Source organism: Cydia strobilella, chromosome 6, assembly GCF_947568885.1.
Source record: "Cydia strobilella chromosome 6, ilCydStro3.1, whole genome shotgun sequence".
NCBI lineage: Eukaryota > Metazoa > Arthropoda > Insecta > Lepidoptera > Tortricidae > Cydia > Cydia strobilella.
In genome coordinates this window covers 21,390,686-21,408,602 of record NC_086046.1, presented here as the reverse complement: position 1 = coordinate 21,408,602, position 17,917 = coordinate 21,390,686, and the positions used below count along the sequence as shown (strand labels likewise).

At 41.8% G+C, this 17,917-nt stretch overlaps 1 protein-coding gene across 1 annotated transcript in view; it reads right to left on the bottom strand.

The window, feature by feature from the left end:
* Nucleotides 1-17,917, bottom strand: part of LOC134742311 (intermembrane lipid transfer protein Vps13D) — an 87,117-nt gene that overhangs the window by 68,137 nt on the left and 1,063 nt on the right. Inside the window, exons 2-21 of the mRNA XM_063675362.1 lie at nucleotides 14,835-15,025; nucleotides 12,209-12,394; nucleotides 11,827-12,081; nucleotides 11,387-11,554; nucleotides 10,948-11,101; nucleotides 10,482-10,663; nucleotides 9,845-10,209; nucleotides 9,350-9,622; nucleotides 8,892-9,063; nucleotides 8,553-8,727; nucleotides 8,015-8,147; nucleotides 7,459-7,582; nucleotides 6,837-6,988; nucleotides 6,241-6,397; nucleotides 5,649-5,827; nucleotides 5,175-5,302; nucleotides 3,849-4,121; nucleotides 2,923-3,047; nucleotides 1,662-1,800; nucleotides 564-749 (exon numbers count right to left, since the gene is read on the bottom strand). Of these exons, the coding sequence (XP_063531432.1) occupies nucleotides 564-749; nucleotides 1,662-1,800; nucleotides 2,923-3,047; nucleotides 3,849-4,121; nucleotides 5,175-5,302; nucleotides 5,649-5,827; nucleotides 6,241-6,397; nucleotides 6,837-6,988; nucleotides 7,459-7,582; nucleotides 8,015-8,147; nucleotides 8,553-8,727; nucleotides 8,892-9,063; nucleotides 9,350-9,622; nucleotides 9,845-10,209; nucleotides 10,482-10,663; nucleotides 10,948-11,101; nucleotides 11,387-11,554; nucleotides 11,827-12,081; nucleotides 12,209-12,394; nucleotides 14,835-15,025 (3,717 nt within the window). The remainder of the gene's footprint in view (nucleotides 1-563; nucleotides 750-1,661; nucleotides 1,801-2,922; nucleotides 3,048-3,848; nucleotides 4,122-5,174; nucleotides 5,303-5,648; nucleotides 5,828-6,240; nucleotides 6,398-6,836; nucleotides 6,989-7,458; nucleotides 7,583-8,014; nucleotides 8,148-8,552; nucleotides 8,728-8,891; nucleotides 9,064-9,349; nucleotides 9,623-9,844; nucleotides 10,210-10,481; nucleotides 10,664-10,947; nucleotides 11,102-11,386; nucleotides 11,555-11,826; nucleotides 12,082-12,208; nucleotides 12,395-14,834; nucleotides 15,026-17,917) is intronic.

Below are 17,917 nucleotides of genomic sequence, written 5' to 3'. Positions count from 1 at the left end.
TGACTACTAGTCAAATTAGTTTTCCTTTTTTCGAACTGTCAAAACGATTTTGCTACTATGGAATTTATATAAAACACTAGCATGTGACGTCACAATCAAATTACCTACTCTTTATAGTTTTATACGAGTTTTAAAATAGAAATTGTATCTAAAAATAACTGCTGTCTACGTCTCTCGATTAATCTTCTGGTACTTTATTTTATGCATGGTGTAAAATAATTTATTTTAAATACAGTCAAATACCCTATGATTTGGATTTAGATTTATTTATTTCATAATATTAAATTACATTATGAATTATTTTTACTTAATCTATACGAATTTATATTATGGTCGTCACTTATTTACCGACACAGGCAATTTTTTGCTTACCGGGCGGCTCCATCACCTAAATCATTGCAATTTGTGTTTAAAACAAATAAAGATTTTTGTATTTTTTTGTATTTTTTTTTATTATATACAAATGTCAATACAGATAAAAAATCATCACAAAAAAAAAAAATTATTTTCAGATAGCTGAGATCCATAAATTGTTAGCATACATGATACATGATATGGCTCACCGTCTGCAGTGACCCGCCGGGTGATGGTGAAGAGCAGCGCGCGCTGGTCGGGCTGCGCGTGCGCGGAGGGCGCGTGCGCGGGCGCGCGGCCGGCGCTTAACACTCGAGTGTGGAGCCCCGCGCCCTCGCACAGGGACACCACTTGCACGCCGCCGAGGGACCCGTCTACTTCCACGCGGGACGCATCTACAAAAAAGGTTCCTACACTGCACGAAAGCTTTGAGGAATCGTAGGGAATTGCAAAAAAAATTACATAGTTAAGAACCTGTAATTAGTCTAAAGTTGAATCCATTGTGTTATGATAATTAAGCCATTTTTATTTAAGTTATATCATGAAAGTGTTTTTGCGTATACATATATACTTATATGTGTATGAATTAAATACAATAAATACAATAGGGAATATTACTGCAATTTTCTGCCACCAGAGTGCAGGACCAGCCTTTTTAGTAAACCATAGAGTAACTTATACATACTCTACCTTTATTTATTTATTTTATTTATTTAAATATGAAACAAACGGTCATACATACGGTCTTTAACAGGTTTTTGACAAGTTTTCAGAGATAATAAAATATGACATTCATGCATCAAGGCGGTTTGCTTACAGAGGACCTACCGAGAAACGCGAATCCGAAAATTCGCTATCTGCCTCTTTATCGCACGAATATGCAAGAGTGACACAGACGTTAGATAAAGAATTTTTCTTGTTTCACGGCCCTGGCGCCCCTACGCAGAGTTACGCGTCATATTACCTATTGCTGAAATTGGATTATAAAACGCATTTTTCGTGACCAATCTCCAGTTCCATCTCTATGACAGTAACTTCTCTTAACACAAACGGGTACCTATATTCTTAGGTATACCTGAAAACGTCAAGTAATGTATGTACTTATGTGTATAAATACTCATAAGCCCCAGCGACGGCATACAGGTCATGCCTGATTGACGGTGGCAATCTGCTCGCAGCAATAACAAACTGACACACACACACACGCACACGCACGCACGCACGCACGCACGCACACACACACACACACACACACACGCACACGCACGCACGCACGCACGCACGCACACACACACACACACACTTACCGACGGTGGCTTGTATGCGCGCCTCGCTGACGGTGGCTGTAGCGATCTTCTTGGCGACCACGGCGCCATCATGCACCGCCGCCCGCAACAAAAGCACGCCCAGACGGTGGAAGTCGAAGGTGATTTCCGTTCGCACCTCCTGCAAATACATGGGTGGTTGAGTTCTTTTTCGGGAACTTTGGTCAACTACAAAACATAACTTTTAATAATAAGAATGACATTCCTATTATTAAAATGGATCCTAGTTATCTTAATAAAGAAATTATAAATTATAAATTAAATTAAGCAATGTAATGGAATTAAACTCCCTATAGGTGTAATATCTGTGGTAATAGTATCCGAAACAAATGTGTCAGTATAGAACGTTTCCGAACGCATCTTTAAAAAATTCATATGTAATGTCAAATGGGTCACCCTCTTTCCGGAAAGCTTCCGCAACATGGGGACTATATAAAGGAGCAAAATCTCTATGTATGAAAAGTGTCCATCAAAAAACAGTAATTAGGCGGCGCCACCATACACCGAAATAATACCAAAAACAACCTACGTAATTTGGTCGGGTTATTTGTTGCCTTCTATGTCCCAGAGCCTACCTAGCGCCACCTATTTACAGCTGAAAGCTGGTCACTTTTGCAATAGTTCTACCATAAGAGATTGTCGTTTGTCGTCCTTTCTATACCGTCCATATTCCGCAACGATAAGAACTGTCTGTAAGAATAACCTAATATTTTAAATTAAACAAGTGTTCCTCCAAACCTGCGTTTAATTCAAGCTCAAAATACTACAATATGGTTCTTCAACAAAATGTTCCATTGCAAGCGTCTACAGGTTTTATACATAAACGACTACGACTAGGTACGTACGACTGTGTGTACGACTGTGTGGTTGTTGGTACGACTGTTTGTCCCTGACGTTCCCAGGCTCTCAGGCCCCGCCGACGCGACTTATTGGCAGTGCCGGCGGCTCGCACTGTGTCGCGTAAGAACTCGCCACTTCTTCGTGCTCTCACACTATTGAATGCGCTCCTGACATCAGCTACTGACTGCGATATGTTTGCGTGGCGATAGACGGCTGTGTGCAGTGAATGTCTGAGGTTTTGTGAGAGGATGGATGATAGATGCTCAACTGTAGTAATTTAGTGTTGTAAATATATCATAGTACTAGTTGTAATTTAAATGTAATTAACTTTCATGGCGCATTAGTTTTACAATTTAATGTCATGTAAATGTGTTTTCAATAAATAAATAAATATAAATTTTACCTTGACCTCATCTTCAGTGGAGGGCGTAGGTTTGGGGGGCTCCGCTGGCTCAGCTTTTTTCGCCCCACTGCTGCCAAATACCCGCTGTGTGAAGCCGATCAACTCCACTATAGTTTCCTGGTTCGCTGCAAGAATAAAAAGTAAAACAAAACCGAAAGTAAAGTAAAGTAAAGCGTAAAGTGCGAGTCGGACTCGCCCACCGAGGGTTCCGTACTTTTTAGTATTTGTTGTTATAGCGGCAACAGAAATACATCATCTGTGAAAATTTCAACTGTCTAACTATCACGGTTCCAGAGATACAGCCTGGTGACAGACAGACGGACAGTGGAGTCTTAGTAATGGGGTCCCGTTTTTACCCTTTGGGTACGGAACCCTAAAAAGGGCAATTATAGTACCTCTCATAGAGTTATTAATTTTAATACTTCTAGAACCCGACACGCTAAGTCGCCCGCCAAGCAGGGTTCGAAAGGATAATTATCAATGGTAGTTATCTTGATAATTATCGCGATAATTATCTTGATAATTATCGTGATTTTTATGCCTGATTATCGATTTGATAATAATCTAAAATTTACGAAGATTCTAAGACGAGATTTTAAAATTTACTAAAGAATTCAAAGAAAATAAATATAGCACCATCCATACCTGGGATAATTATCAAAGACCATAATTATCGGGATAATTTCGAATCCCGCCGCCAAGTTTTACATAAAAAGTATCACACGGCCATACATTGTCACTACTAAGAGTGCCAAGTCGGTGCAAACTTAGCGTGGTCGGAATCTTAGTCTCGGTCCAAGTCTTCAATAAATCTGACGTTGCCAGGCTGTAAAAAAGTCGCTAGTTGCTGAAGTCCTAGTGTTTAGCCAAGGAGATTCAGAGGAGTCGCGAGATTTGGAAGCCCAGACAAATATAAGTATACTTACCAATGATATCCAAATTGTTGAACAATATATTTGCTATCCTCAAGTCCTCGGAGCCATTCTCTCCCTTCACCAGCGTCAGCTCCACCGCTATCAGCGCTTCGGAGTCTACCGCCCCGCCCCAGTTCCCGCTCCAGTTAGTTGTTCCAGTATTGTAAGGTTGCAAGTTACTGGGGTTCCAGTTGCTGGTGGAGCCCCAGGCGGTGTTGCTGGTGTTCCAGCTGGTGATGGGTGGCCAGGTCGGACCGGGGCTGGTGCGGTCTGCTTCCGGGGGATCTATGGTACAGAACGCATAGATTTTGGTTTCGCTATGGATACCAAATAGCCTAAAAAGCCTAATAGCCTATAGTGTTCATGTGAAACTTACTAGAGTAACTTTAGCCAGTTTTCTCCGAGACCACGGGGACAACGCCGTCCTCGAAACTCGAGGTAAATTTAAAAATTTTAATTTAAAACTTAAACACTTGCATTATGTGTGCTGTCAAAAACGTTGCAGACTTGTCTGTCTAACTGTATTACCATAGAGTAACTTATACTAGAGCGGTACTGTCATAGTAAATTTTGTAACCCCAGTAAATTCACTGCGATCTATCAACACACTTTAAAAATAAAAATTAAGATTTATAAAAATACGATAAAATGTATTTAAATATGGATAAATGATATATTTATTTGCATTAATTATTTTTATGATTTTGACCCATGTTCTTTCACTGATATGCGTTAAAATTGTTAAATAACAAACGAAACCGTCAACGCCATCTATACGAAAGTAGGCCAAAGCTAGTAGCGCCCTCTGATCGAGAATCAAATTTTCTTGATTTTCGAGGCACGTTTTTTCCTTAGACTGTATCCATTTATTACGGAGTTATATCTATCTTTGCTATTACTATGTAACGGCAAATTACTATGTAACTGTTTCGCAGTTTGGCAGTAATATTTCAATGTAACACCTATGTACCGTGTCTTATGAAAATAAATGAATAATAATAATACTAAATGTAACACAACCATGGATGCAATAAATAAATTATGAATTAATTTGTGGGAATTTTTGAGATAAGGTAATGCACAGCAGATCAACGCCATACAGGGAGCCGTGAAAGGGAAGGATCTGAATTTTTTCAGGCCGCAAGAAACTAAAAGGTTTTCCAAAACAATACAAATATATTCAACAGTTAAAATTTCGTGATTAATTTTAAGACGAGTCACATTTCTCGAAAGTCTGATCTTATTTGAACCTGAAATAAAAATTCTACTGACACGTGTGATCGATAAATCGTATTATGCCTGAAATGAGAAATGGGTAAAAATGAGACGGATGCTTACTCTTGCCGGTGAGTGAATACAGCGCGGCCTGCAGCGCGTGCGGCGGCGGCGCGCGCGCGTCGGGCGACGTCGGGGACGTGGGCGACGTGGGCTCCGAGCCGAGGATGCTGCCCGACGCCGTGTCCATCCTGTACATACAACATACAACGTACACATTCAACAATCTTCTAGACCCCATCGGGTTCCAATACCTCCGAAAAATGCAAGCAATGAGTTAAACGGACTCGGAGTTACCGTGCTAGATCGAAAGCTTCTCCATTTTTCTGGCGAGCCGCAGTGTACGAAACTTTCATCACTTTTCGAGGACCGATTTGACAGACTCGCGGGCTGTATACGGCTTACGGGTCACAGTTTGGAGACCGGTGCTTTAGAAAAATGCCAGCCTAGCACATTTCTAATAACATGGTCACTAAACTCCAGCATTTCTGGTGTAAGGTTATCTATACGGGCTAAGACTTCGGTCTATCTACTGACCCCACGTGCTTGTGGCTCGCGACCAGCAGCTCGAAGTCTGCCCCGTAGGTCTGCAGCGCGTCCACCAGCAGCAGCGAGTGTACGGACAGCGCTAGCGCCAGCTCTGAAGGTCGCGCCGTGGCCGTTGCTTTGACCCCGCATACTTGGACTTCGGCGATGCTGCGGCCGCGGGATTGTACCTGGATTAAAGTCGAAAGAATTAACGATGGGTTAAATAAATATTTTTCAACAATCGGGGTATTTTTACATTTCGGTGCCGTGACCAGGATTTTTATTTTCATTCGACACGTTATCGCAACATATTTTTAAACAAAGTATTCGCGCTATTCTAGCTAGCTGCCATAACAATATAGAAAGGGAGCACTCGCCTTTCAACGGCACTTTTAGTCAGGAGAGAGGTTACTCTGTAATAGCTCAAAGACAATGTAATCCATCATCTCAATTTTGATGACACTTTAACACCTTTGTTTTTATAAATGAGAAGGGATATAGGGACACATTATTTTTTACTTGTACAGTGATTATTTATAAAAATATTAACTTAATCGCATAACTTCTTTAGAAACTTCAAAGTAAATAAAGCTGTACACACCTCTAGAGACATCTGGTCAATAGCAAACTGGAGCATGAAGAGCGTAGCATGTTTGTGCGAGGAGTGCGACGAAGGTTCCCTGTCGGAACTCTCGCTGCTCTCAGATACACCGTCGGGTTCATCGGTGCCTGAGCCTTCGGTTCTATCGCTACGGGACCTGTGTAGATATGAATTGAAATTCTTCAATCAAAAATTAACCTTGACAATTAAATTAGACAGTTTGGAAACATTTTTGAGCCTCCAAAACAATTTTAAATTGTTGTTATAGTTTAATTTGCTGAGAGGAAACATTCTTTATTTCTTCCATAATAACTGTATTTAGTAAAATTTGTTTTCCATAATTTTTGATGAAGCTTGATGCTCATCGATCATACTCCCATCAAAAAACTAAAACTTCTCAGAAACCTACCAAGTTTAGGACACAAAAAAGCTGGAAAAAATAAATGATTATAATACAAAATTCTGTGAATGCGGATTTTCTTCTTACGAAAAACTTAAGAATGTTAATTTTCAACAAATTGAGTTCAATCGATTCAACGATCAATCCCCTGGTAGACCTAATAAATTGTTCCCGTCTAAGCTTTTTCTATACTCACGCATCAGTAGCAAATAATGGTGAGCTCGCGATGACGGATCTCACAGCAAAAACCTTCTGTTCACTGAGATGCACCACCAGGGCGGGTAATGTCCCGCAGAGGGTAGCCGTGGGATATTGTGGGTCCGTTGTGTGCACTACGCGACGCTCCGCCTATGGGGATTATATGGTTAAATAGAAAATCGAGATACTCCATTCCCTCCATCTTTCCTTCCGGTATTTTTACGAAATTAAAAGGCAACAAAAAGAACCTAATTCATTTAGGAATTTCAGATCAGACAGAGATATCTTCATATCGCTCTGACGATTGTTTACAAAAACTTGTTTTTGCATCTTTTGTCATCTCTATTCGAGTTTTAATTAGCATCCTCCACCTCCAAGGTACCAAGATCCGGCACCGACTCAAAAACTTATGCTTGACATAACACTTCACGCAAACAGTTACTGCCCCCTACAGTTCAGGCACGGGCCCATGCGCGTTAGGGGTCTGCCATCTAGTTACCTTATTCGGACACTTAAGCATGACTAACTTTTCGCGCCAATAAACAGGGGACTCCTGATTCCTGTGCTGTCCCCGTATAAATAGTTTTACATACTATTGCTCACAAAAAAGGAGTACTTACTTGCAGTGATATGCTAAACCTGTCCAGCAGATGCAGCGACGACGTGGTTTTCGCATGCGCGTACTTCCAGTTGTCCCGCGCGCGCCCCACCAGGATCTGGAGGTCGCTGAACTCTATCGTGTATCTGCACAAACACAGTGTTTTTATATGTAATGTTACATTTTTAAAAACTATCCTGGTCAAGGCACCAATTGTGTAAACGATTTCGACACAAAACACTACGTTTTATCGTTGGAGTATGTGTCGCCAGGTCGCCACTAATTCGTAGTTTTATATCGGGCACCGACTGAAAATAAGCGCTACGGATTGCCACGGCATTATGGCGAGTGTTATTTTAACGTCCAATGTTTTTTTTATTTGTTTTTATATTATGTTTTCTTTATTTTCTGTAAGTACTATGTCGATGCGATAAATAAACGTATTTTTTGTTGAGTAAAGTTCTTTCTACCTTGAGTAAAGTTTTTATCATTCCGTGCATTTTGTTTGTTTTACAAGTAAACATTTAATGTCATCCCGGGTCCCTATTCAACTTCCGATAACGTACAGGCATACGTACCTATCGTACAATCGATTGTGTAAACGCATGGCGAGTAATCCAGGCTGCGCGGGAGTCACCGCCGGGGGTTCGGGCGGCGACGCGGGCGACAGTAGGCTGCCCGGCGGTGTGGAACATGGCGTCATGAACATTTCTGCAAGAAGACATGATTTGAGATTGGATTAACCTCAACTCCCAGGTGTCCATATATACCAAGCAAAAACTACTTTCAAATTTTGAATTGAAATTTATTTCTCTTTGGTGACCTAATATCGTAGTTGTGCAAAGCGAGAGGTTAAATAACAGTTCCTTAATAATGGAATAATTGGGAAGACTACGAAACGATACTAATTTTTTTTTCAATCAAATATAACACAAACGGACTTTATTTCCGTGAAAAACTTTATACATTTTCACACCGATAGAAACTAACACAATCGGATCTTAACGAATTAAATAATGTAGCGGTGAGATGTTTCAGATGTTCAATCCCACCTGCTAGAATCCTCACATGCCCGACAAGGTAATTTCGACCTTCTGTCTTAGACATAGTCCTTACCCTCATCATCCACGCTCCCACTATCCGGCACAGGGTCTATCGCGTCTGCGTTTGCCAACCGAAGCCGACCGAAGTCCAACACGAGCACCGACGAATCTCGATCAGTTAGTGATTCGACGAATAAGATCTGAGGGGCTGAGATGTCTAATTCCACCTGCCAGGATCTTCGCTCGCCCTAAAAAACAAAAGCTAAGTCAAAATCTACAGTGTAGAAATTTGTTTATTTATTTATTTACATTTCTGCACTTACTTCCCCCATTAATGATATTACTATTTGTACTGATTTGTACAAGAAGCCCTGCAGAATATATTTCGGGTGTGAACTGTACTATTACTAACCACACTGGGGTGCAGCATGTGCTCCCACTGCGTGATGAGCTTGGCGCGCGTGTGGTCGCGCACGGCCACGTAGGGCCGCGCGGAGCCCCACGGCGCGGCCACGAACTGCTGCGCCCAGCGCGCCGCCGCCGAGCAGTACACCACCTCCAGCGGCGCCGACTTCACCCACAACCTGCACGAACAGTGTCAACAAAGTGTCAATCAAGGGTTCACTAATTATGCGGCGCGTCGAAAGAATTGTCGGAAACTGATATGCTTTCTTTGCCTGCTCTACATTTTAGTCTAGAACTACACACAGGTAGTGAGTAGTGACACTCCATCGATAATCTGACAACTGTTGAACAAACCTTCGTCTAAAGAAGGTCTAAATATACATGTAGTTTGTACAATTCCACGAAGCTCTAGGCTGGGCATCGACACCTATTTAATGGGTGCAACCTTAGATTTCGCTCACTTACTTATAATCCGCATTCAATCCAAATGGCCTCTTTTCATACAGCAGTTGGAAGAGCGGCTCCTGTTCAGTCTGTCTGCCCACACTGCTTCTTGTACCGAGCGGTGCCGGCGCGACCAGCACAGGGAACAAAGATCCGGGGGTGATGCGTTCTCGAAGTGACACTCCACCTAGAGATACGTGGAGGGCGTGAGAACCGGCGCGTACGCGGGACTCTAGCCCGACGGCAACGGCGCTGAATTGGAGTTCAAGCCCCACGGCCGCTTCTGAACCATCTGACCGAACTGAACCGGGAGAAGATGGCTCCCTGTGAAATAAAGGCATGGGTACAAGATCAGTTCTACGAAGACATGTTTAGCTCTAACGACATAAAGCTTTTATATGGACTACCTATTTGTAAATGGGAAACAAATGGGTGCTTTATTTTATAAACAGACAAAACAATCTGAAGTTAATAAACATAAATAAAAATAGGAATTGTCCTCACTTGTTTTCCGCCTCCGATTCCATACACAAATTCAAGCACCCCTTATTCAGCACGAACTCAAACTTGCCAAACACGGTATCCCTCTTCAACATCGTATTATTCTCCAGCGAGTCGGCGATTACATCCAATATCTCCTCCTCTAAATCTGGCGGGGCGGGGGCTTGGGCACCCGGCGGGGCGCCAGCTGGCGCGCTTGCGCCGGGCGCCGGCGCGGGCTCAGGGGCGTCGGGGCCGGGCTCCGGGGCGCCGGGCCCGGGCGCCGAGCCGTACCAGCCCCACCATTGCGGGAACCATTGCACGAGCATGGAGCGACCGGGGGCGCCGGGCTTGTCGGGGGTGGACACTGGAGTTGCGAGGGGGACTTTTCGCATTGCAATCTGTGAAACATAACAACAACAACAACTCAATATTTTGTAATCTTCAAAAACTGAGTTCTACCTACCTAATAATTTACAATCTGAGAAACTCGCTAACGGAAACGGGTGCGAAACTAATCGACTAATAAGTGTTGTTAGTTGACTACAAAAAAGTCCATTTTGATTCCCAAAAAAGCAGATGACGGGATCTGATAGCCCATGAAGCAAAGAAAATCGAGAACTCATTTCGAAGCAAAATGTACCGTGAAGTGAAGTTCCTTTTTATCTTTTACCTCTCTCAGCGGCTTGAGTAAATGCAGAGGGGTCTTCCACTCGAACTCATCTTTCGCCGCCTTTTTATCTGGCGGTAGGGTGGCAGCGGGGTTGGATAGCAAACTGAGACAGATTTCAACGTATTGCCGCGCTGCTCGCGCTTGCGTTAAGCATGATCCCCACGTCGGCGCTGGCTCCATCCCTGAAAGAAGATTCTTACATCATCGTTGACATAGTTAACTGATCATAAACTTTAATATTTCTAAATAAAGTCTGCAATAGCCAGTTCAGTATAAGTGTCGCAGAAAAAGTAACGTCGAGATATTTGAATATTAGACCGTTACATTTGGTGCCGTGACCAGGATTAAAAGTTTTTTTGACTATGTTTGCACATTTTTTTTATTCAATGTCAATATTTCAAAACTATTTTTTTTTGATAGACCAACACGAAGGTTCAATAGTACCAATGTTACAGCAAGTACTCACAGGTGTGCTCGGGGTAGTGGCACCGCAGCGCGTACAGCCACCAGAGGCGCGCCCCCTGCCGCACGGGGACGGCGGGGCGGAGGGAGCGAAACTCGCGCAGGCGTGCTACACGCTCTAGGCCTAGAGAGCAGCCCACCGCTTCGCTGTATTGCCTCTGCATAGAAACACGACTAGTTTACGTCCAGAAAATATAAGATGGTGGCAATAAAGCAACGTCTTTTTTCTGGTAATTAAGCATCCGAATGCTCCATTTCGGTAAAATCGCAAAAAAAATTGCAGCCCTAAAAACTCTGAAATTGACACATTCGATGATCCTTTCGGGCGGGTGCGCGAGCGCAGCGGCTGCTCCGTCCGACCTCTTCATGAGTGTAGCACAAACAGAGCACTAAACTGGACCTTATGTTTGTGCAGTAAGGTCTATAGTTAGACAGGATGCTACCTGTGTAAGATTGAGCAGCACGGTGTCGAGCGTTAAGTGCGCGGTGAGCCTCGGCCGGGTGCGCGAGCGCAGCGGCTGCTCGGTCCGCTCGCGGCGCACGCGCGCCGTCGCCGTCGCCGGCGCTAGCAGCCATTGGTGGGTGCCGAGCCATGTTTGGGACATGCGTTCCTGGGTATAAAACACATATTTCAAAAACTTTTGAAAGATTTTTCAAGGTAGAGGACAGCCACTTCCTCTCTCTCTCAGGCGGCATTCAGTGCAGTGCATGCGACAGAAAAATTGCAGTATTAGTAAAAATTACAGCCTTATTTTTATTTTTTTATTTATTCATCTTATGAATTCATCTTCACTACTCGTAGATTCTAAGTCGACACCCGTTAGCACGATGTAGACCGCGCCCCGGTCGGCGCAGCGACATCTAGCGGATAATAGTCACTCACCGTGAGCTCGGTCATGGAACAGTCCGCCATCATCTCGTTCGGCGGCATGACGTCCCAGTACACCGCCAACCGCTGCAGCTCCAGCAGCTTGAAGGAACAGCCGTCGCCAGTCGCCGGTAGTAATGTGAAGCCGCGCTTCCAGCCCGCGTCGCAGGATTCAGCGGAGAGGGCGGCGGCGGTGAGTCCGCAGGCGAAGGCGTGGGGGGAACAGGTGACGGCGTCCTCATAGCGGATGTGGACGTCGTGGAGCTTCAACTGGGGACGAGAAAATAATTTAGATCATTATATCAATATTAAAGGAAAGATGATCCAATGTTCCTGCTATACGAGTGCCTGAGTGCGTCCATTAGCGCTTCCAGCACCATCTTATCAAAGCACGTACCTGCAAGTTCTCCACAATATTGGCCAGGAACCCAGTGCCGTAGCTAAGCCAGGAGGAATAAGACGACGCGTAATATGACGCGTCTGCCGACATGGCCTCTTGCGCCGCGCGCCATTGCGCCTCCAGCGCGTCCAGCAGCGCCACCTTGCGCTCGTGCGCATAATGTGCTTCGGTTGCGCTGTCCCACTGCACAAACAATAGCTTATTTAATTTAGACTTTATTAACTAGTGAATAAGAGTTGAGTAAAAGTGATTAAATTTTTGGTTAGTACATGTGGACTTTATTACAAAGAGTTAAAAACGTGGAGATGGGTTGCGGCGGTCAAAGTAACTAATACGTGCAGTGGATGTCAAAGATACATTTACACTTTCGCACTATTATTACTACTTTGTAATAAGGCAAAATATTTGAATTGTTTGAATATTTTCTTTTTCCGTAATCGTATATTATACTATTAGCACGGCCCGACTTGCTTTACCCGGTTTTCAACCAGTATAAGTATCCGAATTCGTCATCTTCTTGTTCCTATCCTGATCCCATTATTTGGGGTCGGGTCCCCTCACTGTCCTGCGTCAAGTCCTACGATCTTGTGTTGTCTGTTGGGGCACCTGGGCTTTCTTGAGGTCTCTTTCTATACTTGTCCACCATGTATATGGAGGGCGGCCGCAGCCTCTTGCGGTCTCTGGTAGATTGAGGGCTACTTGTATTACGTGATCGTTTTCCCGTCGTTTAACGTGGCCATACCAACGAAGGCGTTTTCAGTAAGTTTGCCTGCGATTGGTGCAGTGCAACCTTGAAGCTTGAATCCGAATTCGTCATGGCCATGAGTAATTATGTAAATGTATGATAATACATCAAACAAAGCTAACTATCGTTGCATTTTGTCTCGTATGAAACAAAGAATGTCAAGGACATTTATAAAGATAACATGAGTCATGTTTTACATCCCAAAACAAATAATCTGTGTTGTAATCACTGTCAATCACGCTTTGGATGTATTATTTTCAAGCAAAATGGTACTTATAACAGGTAGAATAAGGCAAAAATTTAATAATAAACAGTTTATGCATATCTTTATACTGTACATTGTGACCAAATCTTTAATGTAGGTTTTTGTGATAAAGTGATAAGAATTCTAGTTATCAAACCATGGTATTGTCTGGAAAATAAAGGTCAGGTTTCAAGGTCACATTGTTACATGCAACTTTTAACTCTTCGCCATGCACAATGGACAGATCATTTGTTGGTTGGCAGAGCCTATATCGGACAAAGCAATCAGTGTTTACCACATGATAGCACCCATGAGGCTGACATGTTAACCTAGAGTGTCCAAAGCCTCCATAAAAACCAGATTAAAAAATATATATATAAATTGGACAGATACAGATTAATTACTAAAACTTTGTTTGTTTCTCGCTTTAAGTGATTTATAATCTTAAAGAAATAAATTTGAACTGAAGATACACCAATCCGCGGCATTGCGTGGCGGCAGTAGCGAGCGGTGACTGGCCATAAGTCAGAGTGAGACGCCGCGATATGATCTCTCGCTCGAAGGTGGCTTTTCGACGCTCGCCGGAGCTGTTATGCAGTAAAGTTTTTTTTAGACTCCACAGTAATCTCATCATCCAAGTTTCAGGGATTCACATCAGTAAAGTTGCACCATCCGCACTTGACAGACAGATCAACGTCACCCGGCGCGCCGCGGCGGTTTACTACGAAACTTTTCATACAATAGTTTCGCGAACTCTTTAACGATGACAAACAGTTTACCCTAATACTCTTAACTAATAATTGGTACACCTTACTATGGACATTGCAATAAGGTTTTGGGATAGTCAGATCCCAACACCTCCACCATCTTTCAAGGGTTCACGGCAATACTGTTAACCCTTCGAACGTCTCGCCTATCGTGTGCGACGCGTCATCGTAAAACCTTGTCAGAATGCACGAAGGTTGATAATTGGGCTGTAGCCGCGCGCGTCAGTTGACGTCTGTGGCGGTCACAGCAGGCCGAGCACATGATTGACGCGAGAGTATTCCGCCGCGAGATAGACTACCTGTCTTTTGCTAACTGTATTTGTACATTGCTAAATTAAAGGGGGACGGGTAGTCTATGTCGCGGAGAGATACCAATCATGTGCTAGCCCGGCAGGGATAAAAAAAAATTTATTTATTTATTTAGGCAACAAACAGTCATATACAAAAATGATGTAATAACAAGCAATGCCCTACCTTAATTAAATAATTTCTAATCTAAAGTAGCTGGTGTAGGAGCAGTAAGCAGAAAACAAAGTTATCATTAATTAACAAACTTATCAGTAACTTGAAGTGTATCTATATTCAATTATCCATGTATATGTATGCACAGGCAGGTTGCTTACTCGTACATACAACCACACGGGGTACACAAAGAAAGTTATAAATTATTTGTGCATAAGTTACCTATTACAATGTTAAATTATAGAAGTTGTTACAAAAGTTTAATTATACCTACTTAAATAAACAGTTTGTTATTGTTTACAATTTCGATTTGAAGTGAGTAATAATTTGTTTTTTAAAACTTTCACAGGTTTGTATAATAATGGACTATTTGTGGACCTTTTGCCTTTGCAATACGATACATACCTCATCCAAATTGACAGGCGCAGCTACAAGGTACAAATTCTCGATAGCAATCAGCCATGGTGCAGAGCGGATCTGTCTCACTGGAACCTGCAGTTGCACCTTGCCAATAAAACCAGCACGGACTTCCACTGGCAGCCCCAGGTGGCGGAGAGCATCCTTCTTTAGAGGGAGGTTCTCGAGTTCTACCTTCCCTGGAAATTAGGATACACAGTGAATATTTTATACACATTCTCCTCACACCTCCTCCACAGATCCACCTCCTTCTGGCTCCACAGAAAACCAGCGCCGTTGACAAACATGACTCGTTCTAGCCATGCTAGGAAGTTTTATTATAAAATCATGGCATATGCAAGTGGAATAAACTACCAGGAACAGTCGTAACTGCCCCTGCTCAGTACTTATTCACTATTCGGTTTAAAAAACAGATTTGATACACATTTCAATGAGGACTACCGTTTTTATGCTCACCAGTTGGCGCCACTGTAGATGAAGGTCCAGAAAAACAGATCTCAAAATTCTTCTATGCTTATTTTTATAAAAACAAGCAAATCACGTCTAAATGTGCCATTTTTTCAACATGTTTAATTTTGCATATATTTTAGTTTGCACTTTTTTTAAACCACTAACATTTATTGACCTATATCTACGAGTACAAGACCTCCATCTACACTAGCGCCCCTCATTGACAGAAAATAACTTTGTTTTAAAAATAAAGTGTTGTCATGATTATATTAGCATCCATTATCATGGATGCTATTTATTTTTAATGCATGTTTGTTAACTACTACTCATTTCTAATAAGATTTCTGAAAACTCAGGAATCAAATCAAAAACATTGGATGACTAATTCTTTAAAAGCCTTTACCCTTTTTTCTGATAAGCATGTAATGTATGTCTATTGTCTGTGTGTGTGTTTACGAATAAAGTATTCTATTCTATTCTAATGTAAATAATTAAGTAAATTATATAAAAGTGAAAGTTTTTTTTTTATCGCGTATATATATATATATATTGGACCGCGCCTTTATTGCACAAAAAAAAGCTATCCGCGCTATGGTGCGTATACCGCAATGGGAATCTTGCCGGGAACACTTTAAGGAGTTAAAGATATTGACAGCTCCCTCTCTTTATATTTTAGTTCTCTTGACGAGTGTCGTGAAACATCGAGAGTGTTATGAGTCACAGGCTGACATGGCATTAAGACTACAGTCGAGAACGAAAAACTTCCCTCTTACTGCAGCGTCGCGATTAGCGGTGGTGTCGCACACTGCTAGAGTTCAAGCAGTGAAGTTGTTCAACAAGTTGCCTATCGAGTTTAAATCTATGACATGTCACAAGAAATTCAAAGCGAAACTTAAATTATTTCTGTTGGAAAAAAATTATTACAGCGTTGACGAGTTTTAACTTTTATTATTTGACTTTTAATCATGATTCGACTATTGGCTACCTATTTATTTTTGACATATTGTATTATTTTGACATTTTGTATAATTGTAAATGAAATTATTTAATTGTAAATTATTTGTAAATATTGCATGTTTTATTTAATAATGTAAACATTCAAACACAATGTATTATTGTATATGAATAAATGAAATGAAATATCTTTACTTGAAAATAATTGTAGTGTATAACTAGCCTTATGAACCGATTTTGCATGTACAACCAGCCTTAAAGTTTGTAGTCTATGATTGTTCATTATTTTAGTATGTGGGTATTTTTGCACTTTGTAATTTTTCCTCAGTCACCCGTTGACCACGAACGCTGTAAAGGGTTCGAAACGTCGGGATGTATTATAAATTCAATATACGCGATATAATCCGTTTTCATACCTAGTCGGCTCATAAGTTTTGTCATATACATAGTATCAAATAAAATCAAAAGTTTAAGTTTATTCCGTATAATTTGTACAGCGTTTGAAAGCTTATAAACTAGAGAATCTAAATGTATAACATTTATTCAAAATGACCGCCATAATTATCTACACAGGCTTGAAGTCTTCGTGGCCAGTCGTCAATGGATTCACGCACCACTTTCATGTCGATATTGGCCACTGCCGTAGCAAGAGATTTTTTCAGCGAGTCTAGATTTGCATGAGGTTTTGAGCACACCTTTTCCTCTAAATACTGCCATATTTTATAGTCTAAAGGATTAAGACCTGGGCTAGAGGAGGGCCAATCTTCATGCCGTATAAAGTCGATTTTATTGGAGGCGAGCCAGGCTTGTGTAGACTTTGCCTTATGGGCTGGAGCAGAGTCCTGCTGGAATACCCAATGCTGGTTTAGAAACATCGTATGGGATAGTGGTTTCACAATATTAGTCAACACCGTGTCTTGGTACACTTTGGCACTAGTTTTTACTCCTTTCTCACAAAAATGCATACTAGTGACGCCCGCATAAGAAACTCCCAGCCAAACCATCACAGATGAAGGGTGATGACCTCTTTGAATACGGGGAATGCTATTAGACGCTTCTTTACTATTGCGAGCGTACACTCTATCATTTTGTTTATTACAGTTTTCTTCTGTCAAAAATTTTCTCGTCCGAAAACAGTATACAACGGTGCTTATTTTTAGCGTACTTCTTCAATAAAGCTTTAGATCTTTTAAGCCTTAAAGCTTTAAGCCGACCATTGAGAAGATGGCCAGTTTTTCGTTTATAAGCACGAAGTCTCAGGTCTTGATTAAGCACTCTTTTCACCGTGTTTTTGCTCAAACCCATCTGGAGGGCCATAACTTTTTGTTTCCTAGCGGGATTTCTGGCAATGCGTGCCCTAATTGCTTGTACAACCGCTGGAGTCCTAGCTGTACGCGGACGACCGCTTCTTTTCTCGTCATTTAAACTAGAGACCTCACTGTATCTTTCTATGGTACGATACACAAATCTTAGAGAGAATTTTAAATTTTCAAGTAGCTTAAAAATTTTAGTCGGCGAGTGACCACAACGATATAGTGCAATTATTGCGGTACGGCTATCTTTAAGCGTCCACTCCATGTTGAAGAAAACAGAAAATTGCAAAATTATACTACTCAAATATTTAATAAAGATTCGAAATTCAAATGCAAAACGGTTTTTGTTTTAGG